Consider the following 19,210-nt stretch of genomic DNA (forward strand, 5'->3'; position numbering starts at 1 on the left):
GACACTGGTTGAGTAACGTTTTTTTGTTTCCTCTGGGTATGCGAATACTCAGGAAATGACAATAAAGATATACAATGGCCTAAGTAGGAAAAGGATGGGGTCCTACTAAATCAATATAGGGAGTTAGGGAAAAGGTTAAAAAGCAGGACTGCTACAGTAGGATCTCCAGATTACTCTCGGTGCCAGTTGCTAGTGAGCGTAGGAAGAGAGAGATAGGGCAGATGAACGTGTGTGACAGGGGTTCAGATTTCTGGACCATTGCGATCTCTTCTGGGTCGGAGGTGACCTGTACAAACGGGATGGGTTGCACCTGAACTGGAGAGGAAGCGTCTTCAGACTGCTTTAGGGATATGGGAAACAAGAGATAAAGATGGTTATGTGGAGAGATAATCACAGAGGGGGAGAATCAAGAAAGGATGTTGCAGAACTCTCGTCGGAGAGAGGAGGAGAACTTCTTCAAAGTAGATGTACCTTGAGGAGATTTCGCAGTGGAGCAGACAAAATGTGGAAGAAGAAACTGCAGATACTGATTTAATCCGAAGATAGACACAAAAAGCTGGAGTAACTCAGTGGGACAGGCAGCATCTCACTTTCCAACATGATCCCAAAACATAGTAGATGCCCATTGATGCCATAATAAGAATTACAAATTTTATGCATACTGAATGTAATTTGTGGTAATTTTCTTTTCTATGAACAAGCAGCATGAATATACATTGAACTCTGAACTCCTGAATACTGGGCAGTTCTCTAACATTATAATATCTACTTAGAATCATTGAGTTATACAGCATGGAAACAAGCCATTCAGCACATGCTGAACAAGATGTCTATCTGAGCTGATCCCATTTGCCTGTGCCTGGCCTATAAAACCTCGTTTGATATCTTGTGATCAGTAATTTGTATATCTTGTGGATTATTGATATGTCTTATTTATGATTATATTTCAGTGAAGAAATCTCCATTTCCAGAAAAGGTAAGATAACATTTTATTCCACTCTTCATGAAAACACCTCAATTTGTCTCTCTTGCATGTTTGACTGATGCGAAGCAGAGTAGTTACATTATCAAATTAATTTATGGTATGTTTAGCTTTTGTAAAGATAAATCAGAAGAGAATCCTTGCACTCGAGGAATCCCCTGAAATAAGGGATGGCCACTTGTTCCCCTTTCGTGTCCATTTTCCATGTTTCAAAAGTTGACATCGCTGTCATCATCCGTCCTGAAAAGGATGCAGGCTTGTGGTAACAATTAGTAGGAGCCATCACATTACAATAGATGATGGTGGCAGCAGAATTAGCTTGGGATACTTCCACTTTCCAGCCCCGCCATGTGGATGCTTCTGCTATGGGGCCAGGGATGGCCACTATTCATTACTGTCAGAAAACCTCTCAGCAAATACCCAAACATTATATTATCCCAGTTTGATTTGCATAAAACATTAAAATGATGAAAATCATCTTAATGGTGAAAGAGTGTTGAGTTATTTTAGACTGCCTCAGCATTTAAAAATGTGAATGTCATTTTCTATTCTGGTAAGGTAAAATTGGATATGCCATTCATACTCTTACACAAGAAGTGCAACAAAGCCTTAAATTGGTGCAAACTGACACACTTCCTCAGTCAGCATCCTCACCAATTTTGGTATCTTTCGCAAACTTAATAAACAACATCTACATTTATATCCAAATCATTTATGTGTGTGTGTGTGTGTGTGTGTATATATATACAGTGGCGGACTGGCCAGGGTGTCAGCTTGCCCGATGGCAAGTGGGCCCCTGATAAAGTGGGCCCCCTATATCAAGTGGGCCCCTGATGAAGTGGGCCCCCTTTGTCTCCTGGCAACCAGTATTTTTAGACCCAGTCCGCTACTGTGTATATATATCACAAACAACAGAAACCTCATAACAGATCCCTGTGGAACTCCACTGGTCACAGGCCTCCAGCTAGAATAACACTTCCATCACAACCCTCTATCTTCAATGAGTAAGCCAGTTCTAAATCCAAACAAACATCATTGTGGATCCGACGCATCTTAATCTTCTGTATTAGCCGACCATGAATCAATACCATATTCAAATCCATATAGACTACATACACTGCCTTATCAATCACCTTTATCTCCTCCTCAAAGAACTCAATCAAGCACACAAGACCCGCCACAGGCTGAATGTCCCTAATTAGCCCTTTCTCTTCGAAATGGGAGTAAACATTCTTTCGTAATGTCCTTTCTTAAACAAAGAAACAACATTGGCACTCTCCAGTCCTCTGAGACCTTGCCTGTGGTTTGGGAACATCTTTGTCAAGGACCCAGTAATCTCTCTGGTCTCTCTCATAGGATAGATTCCATCAGGTCCTTGATATTTACCCATGGTAATGCTCTTCAAATGTCCCAACATCACCTCCTTCTCAATTATAGATTGCACTGGAATATTAGTATTCCCCACACTGACCTCTGTTCTCCATAACATTATCCTTGATGAATTAAGATGCAAAGTATTCATGTGGCATCTTACCAATATCCTCTGGCCATTCCTTGGCAAACAGGCATCCCCTTTGGGATACTGTTCAGGTAGATGACTGTTCAAGGAAGAGAAGCAGCGGCCAGGTCTGTGGCATCAGGCCTGGCTCTGAGGCACAGCGTGGGTGAAGTCAGGCAGAGTGATAGGAGGCTTAATAATTAAGGGGATAGACAGGACATTCTGTGGCAGCAAATGGGACTCCAGGATGGTCTGTTGCCTCCCTGGTTCCAGGGTTGAGGATGTATCGGAGCAGCTGCAGAACAATCTTAAGGGGGAGAGAGAGCAGCCAGGGATCAATGTGCACTCCAGTCTGCAAAGACTGACCAATCCTCCATTATCCACCCCCTCCCTGCTGCCCAACATCAGTCTGGCCACTTCCCCATCACTAACAATAGAAATTGAGGAAGTCCAAAAGCTATTGGACTAGTATAGAAACTGGGATGTAATGTTAAAATTGTACAAGGCAGTGGTGAGACCAAATCTGGAGTATAGTGTACAATTTTGGTCGCCCAATTATAGGAAGGATGTCAACAAAATAGAGAGAGTACAGAGGAGATTTACTAGAATGTTGCCTGGGTTTCAACAAATAAGTTACAGAGAAAGGTTGAATAAGTTAGGTCTTTATTCTCTGGAGCGCAGAAGGTTAAGGGGGGACTTGATAGAGGTCTTTAAAATGATGAGAGGGATAGACAGAGTTGATGTGGACCAGCTTTTCCCTTTGTGAATACGGAAGATTCAAACAAGAGGACATGACTTCAGAATTAAGGGACAGAGGTTTAGGGGTAACATGAGGGGGAAGTTCTTTACTCAGAGAGTGGTAGCGGTGTGGAATGAGCTTCCAGTGGAAGTGGTGGAGGCAGGTTCGTTGGTATCATTTAAAAATAAATTGGACAGGCATATGGATGAGAAGGGAATGGAGGGTTATGGTATGAGTGCAGGCAGGTGGGACTAAGGGAAAAAAGTTGTTCGGCACGGACTTGTAGGGCCGAGATGGCCTGTTTCCGTGCTGTAATTGTTATATGGTTATATGGTTATTAGGAGACAGAAAAGCCGGAAATCTCCAGTACCGGACAATGTTTCCCCCTCTACTCTCAGGCACTGTGCCGAACAACTGGCACCAGTCTACACAGACAATTTCAAATTGTCCCTGTAATTGCACTGTCCATGCCTGCTTCAAAGTCTCCACCATTGTTCCTGTGCCTAAAAATCCAAGGATCACTGGTCATAATGCCTACAGGTCTGTCGCACTGGCCTCTGTCATTATGAAAACATCGAAAGACACGCTGGCCCACCTGAAAAATGATTCTCCCTTGAATTTCCACATCAGGGGGGCAAGGAAAGAGAAACACAAAAGAAGGGAGAAGACATTTTGAGCAATATTTAACATGACATTTTCTGCTAGGTAAATTTCAGTCATGCATCACTTCATGTATTAAATATTTAATTACAAATATTTATGTTAACATCAACATTTTTTTGTTTCTGCAGCTTTGCCAGCAGCCACCCAGGTAAGCAATATTTCAGATATATTTTTTTACCCTGACTCCTTATTCCCTTCACCATCTGAACATGGCCATATAGGGTCCACATGAACCTGATAGTCCAGATTCAGTCCATGGCCTTGGTTCATGAGTTCCCCAAGAAGAGATTTCCATCCTTTCATTTTACCTGGGAACTCGTTTTTCCTGGGAACTCTGGGCAAAGGAAAGGTAATTCCACCAGGTTACTTGCCAATCACTTCATTTCATTTCTGTGAAAGAGAACATTAATCTTCCACACGTTTGTTCAAGGTGAAATGTTACAAGGGACAGCAGGGATGTGGAATTGATCTAACAAATCAGATTAGACATGATATTGAATGGTGCCATGGATCTGAGGGGTCAAGTGGTCCATTCTTGCTTTTAATTCATATGTTTGTATCTATACATGTATGATCTGCACCCCAACTCAATAATCAGCATCAATTGCTGCAAGTACATAGCCAAGATGGCTATCAAAATACAGCGCGTTCTTGATCAACTAGACAAGTGGACTGAAGAATGTCTAATGTAGTTCAATGCAGACAAGTGAGCTGTTGCACATTGGGAATTAAAACTGGGGACAGTGAATGGTAGTGCTCTGGGAATGTTGTGGAGCAAAGGGATCTAGGAGTACATGTGCAAAATTCCCTGAAGGTGGCAGGGCAGGTAGGTAGAGTGGCAAAGAAAGCTTTTAGTATATTGGCTGTCATCAGTCAGGGTAATGAGTACAGAAGTTGGGATGTTATGTTACAATTGTACAAGATGTTGGTGAGGCAGCACTTTAGAGTATTGTGTTGAGTTTTGGTCATCCTGCTATTGGAAGGATTTCATTGAGTTGGAAAGAGTGTAGATAAGATGTATGAAGATGTTGCCAGTACTCGAGGGATTGAGCAATAGGGAAAGATTGGGCAAGCTAGGAATTTATTACTTGGAACGCAGGAGGTGAAGAGGTAATCATAGAGATGTATAATAACATGAGGGGAATAGATAGGGAAGATGCATTGAATCATTTACCTAGGGTAGGGGAATCAAGAACCAGTGGTCATATGTTTAAGATGAGAGGGGAAATATTTAATAGGAATCTAAGGGTCAAATATTTCACACAGAGGGTAGTGGGTATATGGAATGAGCCGTCAAAGGTGGTAGTTGAGGCAAGTGAAATAACAACATTTTTCAAGACACTTGGAAAGGTGAATGGATAGAAAAGGTTTAGTTGGATATGGGCCAAATGTGGGCAAATGGGACTAGTGTAGATGGAGCATCTTGATTGGCATGGATGAGCTGGGCTGAAGGGCTTGGTACTGTGGTGTATTACTCTGACTAAAAGATATCTAGCCACAAGCTGATGTCCTGGATGTCTCAATGTCCTGAGACTATTGAAGATCGGAAGTCTTGATTACAACATCATTATTGTGAAAGAATGCTGGTGCATCAACTACATCAGCTCATCAATCTTATTATCCATTTAACACACTAATGATGGCTGTATTACCTGATGGTGTAATTCAACTGTGAAACTATGGGACATATCAGCCTTCATCAGTCAGAGTATTGAGTATAGAAGTTGGGAGGTTATGTTGCATTGGTACAAGACATTGGTGAGGCTGCAGTTGGAGTAATCTAGATAGACACACTGCTGGAGTAACTCAGTGTGAGGCAACATCTCTGGAGAAAAATGATGGGTGATGTTTCGGATAAAAACCTTTCTTCAGATCGGAAGTAGAGGAAGGGGGACTGGAGGTAGGAAAAGGCCAGAACAAACCAGGGGTAGCAACAGATGACCAAGGAAGGGTGGAGCCCATTGTTGGCTGGGGAAGAGGTGATAACGAAGGGATACAGGGATGCGAACAGTGGAGATTGTCACAAAATGCTGGAGTAACTCAGCAAGACAAGCAGCATCTTTGGATAGAATGAATGGGTGACATTTCGGGTCGAGACCCTTCTTCAGACTGCGTTAGGGGAATGGAAGAGAGAGATATAGAAGGGTAAGGTGTGAAAACTAGAAATTAAAGAGGACAAAGCTTAAGGAAAATGTAGAATAGATCAATGTTACCTGCGGAAATTGACAACGAGGCATACAAAGATAAAATTTAGGACAGTCAAACTGGTCGGAGAACTAGGATGGGGGAGGGATGGCGAGAGAGAGAGAAAACAAGGATTACTTGAAGTTAGAGAAATCAAGAGTGATACTGCTGGGTTGCCCAAGCAAAATATGAGGTGTTGTTCCTCCAATTTGCATTGGGCCTCACTCTGACAGTGGAGGAAGCCTAAGATTGAGAGGTCAGTATGGGAATAGGAGGGAGGGTGAAGTGTTTAGTAACCAGGAGACCATGTAGGTCTAGGCAAACTGAGCGGCGGTGTTCAGTGAAATGAATGCCGAGCCTGCGTTTGGTCTCACCGAAATATAGGAGTCCACACCTGGACACCATATGGTAGATGAGTTTAGAGGAGGTGAAAGTAAACCTCTGCCTCACCTGGAAGGACTGTCGGGGTCCTTGTATGGAGTCGGGGGAGATGGTATAGGGACAGGTGGTGCATCTCCTGTGACTGCAGGGGAAAGTACCTGGGGAGGGGGTGGTTTGGGTGGGAAGGGATGAGTTAACCAGGGAGTTGCAGAGGAACCGGTGCCTGCCAACAGCGGAAAAGGATGGAGATGGAAAAATGTAGTTAGTGGTGGGATCCCTTTGGAGGTGACAAAAATGTCAGTATGATGTGTTGTATGCGAAGGCTGATGAGGTGGAAGTTAAGGACTAGGGGGACTCTATCCATGTTGTGACTAGGGGGAGGGGGAGCTAGAGCTGAGCTGTGTGATATTGATGAGACCCAATGTGCGGGCCACATCTATGATAGAAGATTGGAACCCCCGTTCCCTCCAGAATGAGGATATCTCAGGTGTCCTGGTATGGAACACATCATCTTGGGCGCAGATGTGACGTAGACAGAGGAATTGGGAGTAGGGGATAGAATCTTTGCAGGAAGCAGGGTGGGAAGAAGTATAGTTTAGATAGTTGTGGGAGTCAGTAGGTTTATAATAGATGTCAGCCGACAGTCTATCTCCTGCGATGAAGACTGTGAGATCAAGAAAGGGGAGGGAGGTGTCGGAGATGGTCCAAGTAAATTTGAGAGCAGGATGGAAATTGATGGTGAAGTTAATGAAGTCCATGAGTTCTGCAAGGATGCAGTCATCACTGTAACGAAGATAGAGTTTGGGGATAGGGCCAGTGTACACTTGGAACAGGGATTGTTCAACTTACCATACAAAGACGCAGGCATAGCTGGGGCCCATGCGGGTGCCCATAGCTACACCTTGGACTTGGAGGAAATGGAAGGAGTCGAAGGAGAAGTTGTTAAGGGTGAGGACCAGTTCCTCTAGGTGGGTAGAGAAATACTAGAGGGGAAATGGATGGTTCTGCGGTACTTGATTGCAGCCTGCTACTACTCAAAGTTCCCATTCATCAGCAGTATGAAAGACCTGAAGGCATCAACAATCTCTACAGCTGTACGGATCCTGATTACTAAGCAGGGGATACCTCAGAAGATGACTTGTGACACAAGATCCCACTACAGGTTGTTCCTCACCACCCCATCCCTGCACTGTCTGAGGGGGACACAGGTCTGTAGCGAGAGAGGTCCAGACAGTAAAGAAAATGCTCATCAAATAGATGAAGGAAGATCACAACAATGCCTTGTTATCACACCGAGCAACACCATGAGAGCTGACATGAAGCCACCAGCAGAGCTACTGAATGGCAGTAAGTACAAAACAACCCTGCCAAGCAAAATACATCCTTCACAAGTGCAGGCGGAAGTATGACAGCGACTGACTGATGCTCAAACTGAAGTACTTCAACAGATATGCTTAAACATTGCCAGAACTGCTGAGAGGACAGCATGTTTATGCCCAGGATCCAGTCCTGAAAACATGGACACCTGAAAATATTGTTGGAAGAGCTGAGCCACCCAGATTATACATCATTGAGGTGGAGACTGGGAAGCAGTTTGGAAGAAACAGGGGCCACATCCGACCAACACCTGACCTGGTAAACCAGAGATGTTTGCCACCTCTGCAACACCTGCAGGTCTTTCATACTTCTGATGAATGGGAACTTTGAGTAGTAGCAGGCTGCAATTACTTGACAACATGGAGCATAACACCAACATCACCACAAAACACACAATCTTTGATGTAACCAGATGTCAAAACAAAGCAGTTAAAAGATGCTGAACACAGAATAATGGCATGAATATCAGATGTACAAGAAGCTGAAAGGACAAAACCACCAGCCAGATACTGTGATGCTGGCATGCCCTTAAAAGTATCAAAGAGAAAATTCAGTGTCTGCCTGTTCCCGTTAAATTGAAGGACAAGACAGGTTGTAGTAAGGAGACTGGATGGTGAGAAAAATTAAGGCTCTGGTCAGGAAAAAGCAGGTATGGGTTAGGTATAGGCATCTAGGATCAAGTGTGTCCCTGGAGGAGGGGTTTGAGGAGCACACTGAAGATGGATACCAGGAGAATAGATAGCCCTGGCAGATAAGATTAAGCAGAATCCAAAGCGGTTTTATAAATAGATTAAGAGAAAAAGGGTAACTGGAGAAAGAATATGGACCTTCAGAAATAAAAACCTGTGCATGGAGCCACAGGACACTTGGCAAGGTCCTCAATGAATATTTCTCTAAGGAACTTGAGAATGAGAAAGTTAATGAGCCTTCTTGTTACTGTTAAGGTAGTGTTGGATGTCCTAATATATATATATATATATATATATATATATATATATATATATATATATATATATATATATATATATATATATATATATATATATATATATATATATATATATATATATATATATATATATATATATATATATATATATATATATATATATATATATATATATCTCTGATATACATATATACACACACACAATAGGTGCAGGAGTAGGCCGTTTGGCCCTTTGAGCCAGTACCGTCATTCACTGTGATCATGGCTGATCATCAACAATCTGTACCCCGTTCCTGCCTCCTCCCTATATCCCTTGACATTTTCTTTAAGAGCTCTATTTAAGTCTCTCTTGAAGGCATCCAGAGAATTGGCCTCCATGCCTTCTGCGACAGAATTCCACAGATTCACAACTCTCTGGGTGAAAATGTTTTTCCTCATCTCCGTTCTAAATGGCTTACCCCTTATTCTTAAACTGTGGCCTTTGGTCTGGACTCCCCCAACATTGGGAACATGTTTCCTGCCTCTAGCGTGTCCAATGCCTTAATTATCTTATATGTTTCAATGAGATGCCCTCTCATCCTTCTAAACTACAGAGTGTACAAGCCCAGCTGCTCCATTCTTTCAGCATATGACAGTCCCGCCATCCCGGCAATTAACCTTGTAAACCTACACTGCACTCCCTCAATAGCAAGAATGTCCTTCCCCAAATTAGGTGACTAAAAATGCACACAATACTCCAGGTGTGGTCTCACTAGGGCCCTGTACAACTGCAGAAGGAATTCTTTGCTCCTATACTCAACTCCTCTTGTTATAAAGGCCAACATGCCATTCACTTTCTTCACTGCCTGCTGTACCTGCATGCTTACTTTCATAGACTGATGAACAAGGACCCCCAGACCCCGTTGTGCTTCCTCTTTTCCCAACTTGACGCCATTTAGATAGTAATCTGCCTTCCTGTTTTTGATACCAAAGTAGACAATCTCACATTTATCCACATTAAACCTCATCTGCCATGCATCTGCCCACTCCCCCAACCTGGCCAAGTCACCCTGCATTCTCATAGCATCCTCCTCACAGTTCACACTGCCACCCAGCTATGTGTCATCTGCAAATTTGCTAATGTTACTTTGAATCCATTCATCCAAATCATTGATGTACAGTATGTTGTAAATAGCTGCGGTCCCAGCACTGAGCCGTGTGGTACCCCACTAGTCACTGCCTGCCATTCTGAAAGGGACCCATTAATCCCTACTTTTTGTTTCCTGTCTGCCAACCAATTTTCTATCCGTCAGCACTTTACCGTCAATACCATGTGCCCACATTTTGCCCACTAATCTCCTATGTGGGACGTTTATCAAATGCTTTCTGAAAGTCCAGGTACACTACATCCACTGGCACTCCCTTGTCCATTTTCCTAGTTACATCCTCAAAGAATTTCAGAAGATTAGTCAAGCATGATTTCCCCTTCGTAAATCCATGCTGACTCGGACCGATCCTGTTACTGCTATCCAAATGGACTGTCATATGCTGAGAGAATGGAGCGGCCGGGCTTGTACACTCTGGAGGTTAGGAAGATGAGAGGGGATCTTATTGAAACATATAAGGGTTTGGACAAGCTAGAGGCAGGAAACATGGTCCTGATGTTGGGGGAGTCCAGAAATAGGGGCCACTGTTTAAGAATAAGGGATAAGTCATTTAGAACGGATGAGGAAACACTTTTTTTCCACAGAGAGTTGCGAGTCTGTGGAATTCTCTGCCTCAGAGGGCAGTGGAGGCCGGTTCTCTGGAATACATTCAAGAGAGTGGGCTCTTAAAGATAGCGGAGTCAGGGGATATGGGGAGAAGGAAGGGACAGGGTACTTGGGGATGATCAGCCATGATCACATTGAATGGCGTTGCTGGCTTTAAGGGCCGAATGGCTTATTCCTGCACCTATTTCTATGTTTCTATGACCTCTGGAGTTCCACGCCTGCATTTGGCCCATATCCCTCAACCCGTACAATCTATGTCTGTACAGTCTTAAACACTGCAATAGTAATTACGTCAGCTTCCTCCTCCGGCAGCTACTTCCATACACCCACCACCCTTTGTGTAAAACAAAAGTTACCTTTCAGGATCTTATTAAATCTTTCACCGCTCACCTTAAACCTATGTCTTCTGGTTCTCGATTTCCCCTACTCTGGGCAAAACTCTGTCTGTTTACCTCTCATGATTCGGTACACATTTGTTCTTGCACATCTTTTGGAACTATGTAATTTAGTCTTTATTGTCTCTTCCATTCTGCCACAGTGTATCACCTAACACTTTTGTCATTAAAATTTTGCATGCCATTTGACCACCCATTCACCGAGCTGATGTATATACTCTTGAAGTCTTTTGCTATTCTCCTTACAGGTAACCACATGTCCAAGTTTGATGCTGTGTTAAGATTTTGAAGTTTTATCGATAGGTATTTTGTTAATTGTCAAATACCACATCTTGTTAAACTTGTGGCCCTAACACTGACCACTGGAGAACACCCCCGTCTGTTACCATCCAGTTAGAAATATAACTATTTTCTATGACTCATTGGTTCATGCAAATCAGCCATTTTTTTAAGCTTCCTGTCGGTGACCCATTTATTCTGTGGGCCTCAGTTTCACTAACCAAACCTTTCTGTGGAAATTTCCTATACACCTTCTGCAGATTCACAGAGTGGATATCTACTGAATTCTCTTCATTTACCTTCCCTGTTACTTCAACAACTAATCTTCTTATGGAATGTCTAGTCTAAAAACCCTGGTTTCTATTAACATTCTTTTTAACAGGTTTTCACTGACTCCTTTTCCCTTCAGCATCAGTATTTGGTTCTTTATATCTATCTTCCTTCAATCTGTATTGTGGAAAGGGAATCTTAAAATTGTATGGCACAGAAACAGGCCTTCATCTTACCATGTCCATGCTGATCTTTTTGCTCATCTACAATAATCCCATTTGCCCTCATTAGGACTCAATTCATCTATATCTTGCCTCTTTAAGCACCTGTCTAAATGCCTCTTATACCTTTGTAATTGGATCTGCTTCCACTAACTCTTTTGGCAGCATTAACCACTCTCTGTATTAAAAGAAAACCTAAAAAATGTAAAATCCTCTTTAAAACTACTTTAATTTACCTTAAAACAATGCTGTATTTTTTTTTTTAACCCTACTATAGAAAATGATTTTGACTTTCTAGCCCATGATCTATATTTATATAGATATCTATAATCTATCATAATCTTACACACTTTTACAAGTCACACCGCTAACTCCTTTGTTGCAGGAGAAACAAACTCATCTTATCCAATCTTCCATGATTAAAGTTCTCCAATCCAGACATCCTGAATCTCTTCTCAACCCTCTACAATGTAAATATATCTTTCCCATAGACCAGAACTGCACATAATACTCGGGTGTGGATGAAAAGATTTGTAAATTGTAATATAACGTATATTTTATGTTTCCACCAATAAAGCCAGGCAAACCATTCTGCCTTCTTGATCACCCTATTTGAATAGGTTTTCACTTTCAGGAAATTATGGACTTGGATCCCTAATGCTTTCTCTTCATCAAGATCCTTACTATCCTACCATTGATTGTATGTGTTCCATTCCTATTTCATTTATCAAAATGCAACACCATGCCCTTGTCATGTAGGATAGAACAGTGCACACAGGAATGGATTCTTCAGACCACAATATCTGTTTCCAACATTATGCCAAAACCAGCTCTTAACTGTCTGCACATAATGCATATACCTCCATTCATTGGTAATCAAAAAGTCTCTTAAATGCCTATATCGTATCTGCCTCCAATAGCACTCTCGGATGTGTTCTGGGCATTCACCTGCTTATTTGTAAAAAGCCTTGCTCCATACATCTCCTTTAAACTTTGTCCCTCTCACTTTAAAGCTATGCCATCCAGTATTTTATATTTCCATCTTGGGAAAAAGGTTCTGATTGTCTACCTCTATCTACTGTATGCCTATTATTTTATATACATCTCTCAGGTCTCCACTCACACTCTGGTGTTACAATCCAAGTCTATTCAACATCTCCTTGTAGCTGATACCCCTAATCCAGGTAGCATGGTATATTGGGGTGACCAGATCTACACACAATACTCCAAATGTGGTTTAACCAAAGTCCATTAAAGCTGCATCATGACTTCCTGACATATACTTAATACCATGACCAATGAACAATGGTATGCTTTATCACTCTCTTAACTTGTGTTAAATTTTCAGCGAGTTATGGACATGGACACAAGATCCCTCTGTTAATGCTGTTAATGGTCTTCCCGCTAATTGTATATTTTACATTACATTCTTCTGCAGTTGTATAGGGCTCTGGTGAAACCACATCTGGAGTATTGTGTACAGTTTTGGTCTCCTAATTTGAGGAAGGCCATCATTGTGATTGAGGCAGTGCAGCGTAGGTTAACGAGATTGATCCCTAGGTTGGTGGGATTGTCATATGAGGAAAGATTGAAAAGACTAGGCTTGTATTCACTGGAGTTAAAGAGACATATGAAATTATAAAAGGGATTGGACAAGCTAGATGCAGGAAAAATGTTCCCAATGTGGAGCGAGTCCAGACCCAGGGGCCGCAGTCTTAGAATAAAGGGGAGGTCATTTAAGACTGAGGTGAGAAAAAACTTTCACCCAGAGAGTTGCACAATGTTGGAGCATCAGGGTAATTAATGAGACTGAAGGCATGAGACAAGAGGACTGCAACTAAGCCAGACTGCCACAATGAAAAGAACTATATGTTTTTAAGTTGCATTTCTTCTGTAAATTATCATTCAATTTAAAAATGATTTGGTGATTTCCGTTTATGTGCAGACCTCCGTTTGGCAATAGACTACCCGATCCTATCGGTAGGATGCCAAAAGCAGCGATACCAGGGGACAGGGAGAATTCATCATTAGGAAGGAGGCAGCCATCTCCAAGGTATGAGTTTTTTTTAATCAAGTTTCAAAAGTAAACAGTCAATGACACAGTACATGTTGTAAAAAATAAATTCTGCCATCATCTACAGAGAAGGAACAGGTGTCAGGTCATTGCATTTCATCGGTTGTGCTGTGATTAAAACATTTTTCTTAATGTATTTCAAAGTTTTATCATGGGTAAATATGGCCCTTTCCCTAATTTATGTCAACTTTCTCAAATTCACTCTTTGATTACTAACAATAGCAATTGAGGAGGTGGAGAAGCTATTCAGGAGACAGAAAAGACGGATATCTCCAGGACCGGACAAGGTTTCCCACCCTACCCTCAAGGTCTGTGCTGAATAACTGGCACCAATCTAAACAGACATTTTCAACCAGTCCCTGCAACTCTGCACTGTTTTCACGTACCCAAAAAGCCAAGGATTACTGGTCTTAATGACTACATGCCTGTTGTACTGACCTCTGCAATCATGAAAACTCTTGAAATACGTGCTGGCCCACCTGAAAAATATCATAAACCCCCTGCTGGATCCCCTGCAGCTTGCATACCAGGAAAATAGATCAGTGGATGATACAGACAAGCTAAGCCTGCACTTCATCCTCTAGCACCTAGACCACCAGGGGACCTATGCAAGGATTTTGTTTGTGGATTTTAGCTCTGCATTCAACACCATTGTGCCAGAGCTACTACACTCCAAACTTTCCCAGTTGACTGTGCCTGAACCCCTCGGTCTGTTGATCACCAGCTTACTGACAGACAGGAAGCAGCATGTGAGGCTGGGAAAACACATCTCGGACCCGCTGACCCTCAGCATAGGAGTGCTGCAAGGCTGCGTACTTTCCCCTCTCCTTTACTCTCTCTACACCAACGACTGCACCTCCACAGACACCTATGTCAAGCTTCTCAAGTTTGCGGACAACACAACCCTGATTGGACTGATCCAGGATGGGGAGGAATCTGTTTGCGGACAGGAAGCAACACAGCTGGCGTCCTGGTGCCATCACAACAACCTCGAGCTCCTGTAGATTTTACGAGAGCTCCCCCTCCCCTCATCATCAACAACATCAGTCATATCTGTGAAGTAATTTAAGTTCCTTGGAACCATCATCTACTGGGACCTTAAATGGGACACCACCATCGACTCCACGGTCAAAAAGGTCCAACAGAGGATGTCCTTCCTGCAGCAGCTGAGAAAACACAATCTGCCACAGAAATGAAATGAAATGAAATGATTCAATTTATTGTCATTGTCAGTGTACAGTACAGAGACAACGAAATGCATTTTTAGCATCTCCCTTGAAAGGGAGACACAGGGCGTCGCGGTGTGCCCGCGCCTGCCGCACAGGCAATGATGGTCCAGTTTTATGCTGCCATCATAGAGTCTGTCCTCGCCTTCTCCATCATGGTCTGGCTCGGTCTGCGACCAAGCACGATATCCGGAGTCTGCAGCGCATCGGTCGATCAGCCGAGAAGATTGTTGGCTGCAACCTTCCCCCCCCCATCAACGAACTGTACACTGCAAGGGCCAAGAAGCAAGTTGGTAAGATCATCTCTGACCCTGGCCACAAACGTTTTGAAGTACTTCCCTCTGGAATGCGACCGGATTGTCAAAGCAGCCACAGCCAGACATAAAAACAGCGTTTTTCTACGAGCAGTAGCTCTACTCAATAACCAAAAGTCTGTAGCCTCCTTTTGCTTTGGTATTTTATTTCATTCTTCACATGTTTAAATTATAATGCTTTGTTTTTAATTGTCTACTTTATATCATGTTGTTACTTGTGAGCAAAGCACCAAGGCAAATTCCTTGTATGTATACATACTTGGCTAACAAAATGTATTCAATTCAATTCGATGCCTAACATATTTCTGGTACTAATTCTAAAATCTTCAACCAGGTTGCAGCATGAGCTGTCAGTACAAAAGATGTTCGTTTGTTTGATTCCTCATAGTATAATTTCCTAGTTTCAGGGATCAAGGGAGGTTTACATATAGTTTAGAGATACAGCACAGAAAGAAGTCCTTCAGCCCATCGAGTCCGCGCCGACCAGGATCCCCGCACACAACATTATCCTATACACTACGGACAATTTACAATTTGTTTCAAACCAATTAACTTACTTACCTGTACATCTTTGGAGTGTGGGAGGAAACCGGAGCACCTGATGATATCCCACGTAGGTCACGGGGAGAACGTACAAACTCCTTATTGGACAGCACATATAGTCAGGATGGAACCTGGCTCTCTGGCAACTCTAGGCTTTACATTACATTAGCACTCGGGAGGTTAGGGTGCTTCTATCTGTGATACTCCTAATGACCTTTTCATCCACCAACAACATTTTGAATGGAGGCACAATGTGTATTGGTCCCTCATTTTAGGATGCCTAATATAAAAGAACATTAAATAAAAAACACAGATGTTGGAAATTTGAAGTGCAAACAGAAAATGGCAACATCTGTGGAATGTCAAAACAGAATCAGCATTGCTGGTTAAAAACACAGATTTTCAACCTGAAACAATAATTCTGTTTTCTTGGTAGACACAAAATGCTGGAGTAACTCAGTCTAAAGAAGGGTCTCGACTGACATGTCACCCATTCCTTCTCTCTAGAGATGCTGCCTGACCCGCTGAGTTACTCCAGCATTTTGTGTCTACCTTCGATTTAAACCAGCATCTGCAGTTCTTTCCTACTCATTCTGTTCCCTTGATTGTTAGCCTGAATCATTGATTGATATTAATCTGTTCCATGGATGCTACCTGATGAGAAGAGTGTTTTCAAAGTTAACTAATAATTTTATGAACAACTCAAATTTAATTGATAAATACATTCATCTTGAATTAACAGCTGATATAGTTTAGTTTTAAAGGTAGACAAAAAGGTTGGAGAAACTCAGCAGGTGAGGCAGCATCTATGGAGCGAAAGAATAGGTGACGTTTTAGGTCGAGAAACTTCTTCAGACTGATGTGGGTGTGGGGTGCGGTCGGGAAGAAGAAAGGAAGAGGCGGAGACTGTGGGAGAGCTGGGAAGGGGAGGGGAAGGGAAGGAGGGAGAAAGCAAGGACTACCTGAAATTGGAGGTCAGTGTTCATACCGCTGGGGTGTAAACAACCCAAGCGAAATATGAGGTGCTACTCCTCCAATTTGCAGTGGGACTCACTCTGGCCATGGAGGAGGCCCAGGACAGAAAGGTTGGATTCGGAATGGGAGGGGGAGTTGAAGTGTTGAACCACCGGGAGATCAGGTTGGTTAATGTGGACTGTTATATTGCTGGGGAAAATTATCATAATACTTTTAAGGACAAATAAAAAAATGGTCAATTGTTTTGTGTAGGTGTTTATCTTGGCTAGTTACTGGATTAACACAATTAAATCAATGCAGAATCTATTGAACCTTTTTAACTAGCCTTGGTTAAATTTGGTTTGGATTAACACCCACATTCCAGAGGGTAAAAGTCACTGACTCATTCTGAAGAAATTCCATTCAGAAGATCATAGGCAAGTGTGAAGCGTTGCACTTTGGGAGGTGAATGTAAGGGGACAGTATACAGTTAATGGCAAGACACTTAACAGCATTGATGTTCAGAGGGATCTTGGAGTCCAAGTTCAAAGCTCACTGAAGGAAGCAACACAAGTAGATAGGGTGGTAAAGAAGGCTTTTGGTATGCTTGCCTTAATTGGTTGGAGCATTGAACATAAATCAGAGTCACATTACAACTTTATAGGACTTTGGTCAGGTCATAGTTGGAGTATTGCGTACTGTTATGGTTGCCTCATTACAGTAAGGATATGTAGGCTTTGGAGAGGGCACAGAGGAGGTTTATGAGAATGCTGCCTGGCTTAGAGGGTTTCAGCTACAAGGACAGGTCAAATAAACCTTGATGGTTTTCTCTGGAACGCTGGGGATTTAGGAGAGAATTGATAGCAGTAAATAGAATTATGAGAGGCATGGTTACGATAGTCAGAATCTTTTTCCTAGGGTTGTGGGTAAACACTAGAGGCAATGCTATAAGGTGAGAGAGGGAAAGTTTATTGGAGATGAGCAGGGCACGTTTTATATACCAGTTGTGGTGGAGTCTGGGGTGGTGATGGACGCAGATAAAAAGGTGGCGTTTAAGACGATTTTAGATAGGCACATGGAAGTGCAAGGAATAGAGGGATATGGATCATATACAGGCAGGTGAGGTCAGTTTAGCTTGGCATTGTGCTGGTGCAAACATTATGGGCTGAAGGGCCTGTTCCGTGCTGTCCTGATCTATGCTCTATTTGCTTCAATTGCATTAAAGTATTAATCTCAATGTGTTTTCTTTCCTTAGACCATGTATACCAGACAGAACGCTTGAGGTAATTGGATATTTTAAAATAGCTTTCAAGAACAAATTAAAATAATAAATAATAAAATAAGTAGATGTACATAAATTCAAAGGATGCTCTGTAAACACTGTCAATCTTTATTTATATTCTCAGGAAGAAGAAGATGGTAAGTAAGCAATTATTAAATATCTTTCTTGCTAAATGTATGTACTTGTGCTGCATAATCCATTTAAGGATAAGATTATAGAATCTTAATTATGAAATAGGGCCATGTAAATGTACAGACACAAGGCACTGCAAATGCTGGAACCTGGAGTAAAACACAATGTAGTGGAGAAACCCAACAGGTCAGGCAGCATTCATGGAAGAAATAGACAAGCAACACGTTGGGTCAGGACCCTTCATCAGACTGATTGGAGTACAGTCATAGAGTCATTGAGTGATACTGTAGAAACAGGCCCTTCGGCCCAACTTGCCTACACCGGCCAACAATGTCCCAGCTACACTAGACCCACTTGCCTGCCCTTGGTCCATATCGCTCCAAACCTGTCCTATTCATTAACCTGTCTAACTGTTTCTTAAACAATGGGATAGTCCCAGCCACAACTACCTCCTCTGGCAGCTTGTTCCACACACCCACCACCCTAAAAGTTAACCCTCGGATTCCTATTAAATCTTTTCCCCTTCACCTTGAACCTATATCCTCTGGTCCTTGATTCCCCTACTCTGGGCAAGAGACACTGTGCATCTACCTGATCTATATTCCTTTCATGATTTTGCCGACTCAACCTCTCCCTGCAGCTCACACCCTCTAGTCCTGGCAACATCCTCGTAAATCTTTTCTGACCCCTTTCAAGCTCGACAATGTATTTCATATAAACATGGTGTCCAGAACTGAACACAACATTCTAAATGCAGTCTCACCATCGTCTTATACAACTGCAACATGACTTCCCAACTTCTATACTCAATACTTTGACTGATGAAGGCCAAAGTGCATAAAGCCTTTTTGATCAACTTATCCACCTGTGACGACCTTCAAGGAACCATGCACCTGTACACCTAGATCCCTCTGCTCTACAACACTACCCAGAGGTCTACCATTCACTGTGTAGGCCCTGCCCTTGTTAGATGTCCCAAAATGCAACACTTCACAT

General features: G+C 42.4%; 1 protein-coding gene across 1 annotated transcript in view; it reads left to right on the forward strand.

Moving 5' to 3' along the window:
* LOC129701410 (lymphocyte cytosolic protein 2-like) overlaps nucleotides 1-19,210 on the forward strand; it is a 144,539-nt gene that overhangs the window by 97,965 nt on the left and 27,364 nt on the right. The window contains exons 11-15 of the mRNA XM_055642564.1: nucleotides 951-976; nucleotides 4,011-4,030; nucleotides 13,635-13,742; nucleotides 18,056-18,083; nucleotides 18,207-18,219. Of these exons, the coding sequence (XP_055498539.1) occupies nucleotides 951-976; nucleotides 4,011-4,030; nucleotides 13,635-13,742; nucleotides 18,056-18,083; nucleotides 18,207-18,219 (195 nt within the window). The remainder of the gene's footprint in view (nucleotides 1-950; nucleotides 977-4,010; nucleotides 4,031-13,634; nucleotides 13,743-18,055; nucleotides 18,084-18,206; nucleotides 18,220-19,210) is intronic.

This window comes from Leucoraja erinacea, chromosome 11 (genome assembly GCF_028641065.1).
Source record: "Leucoraja erinacea ecotype New England chromosome 11, Leri_hhj_1, whole genome shotgun sequence".
NCBI lineage: Eukaryota > Metazoa > Chordata > Chondrichthyes > Rajiformes > Rajidae > Leucoraja > Leucoraja erinaceus.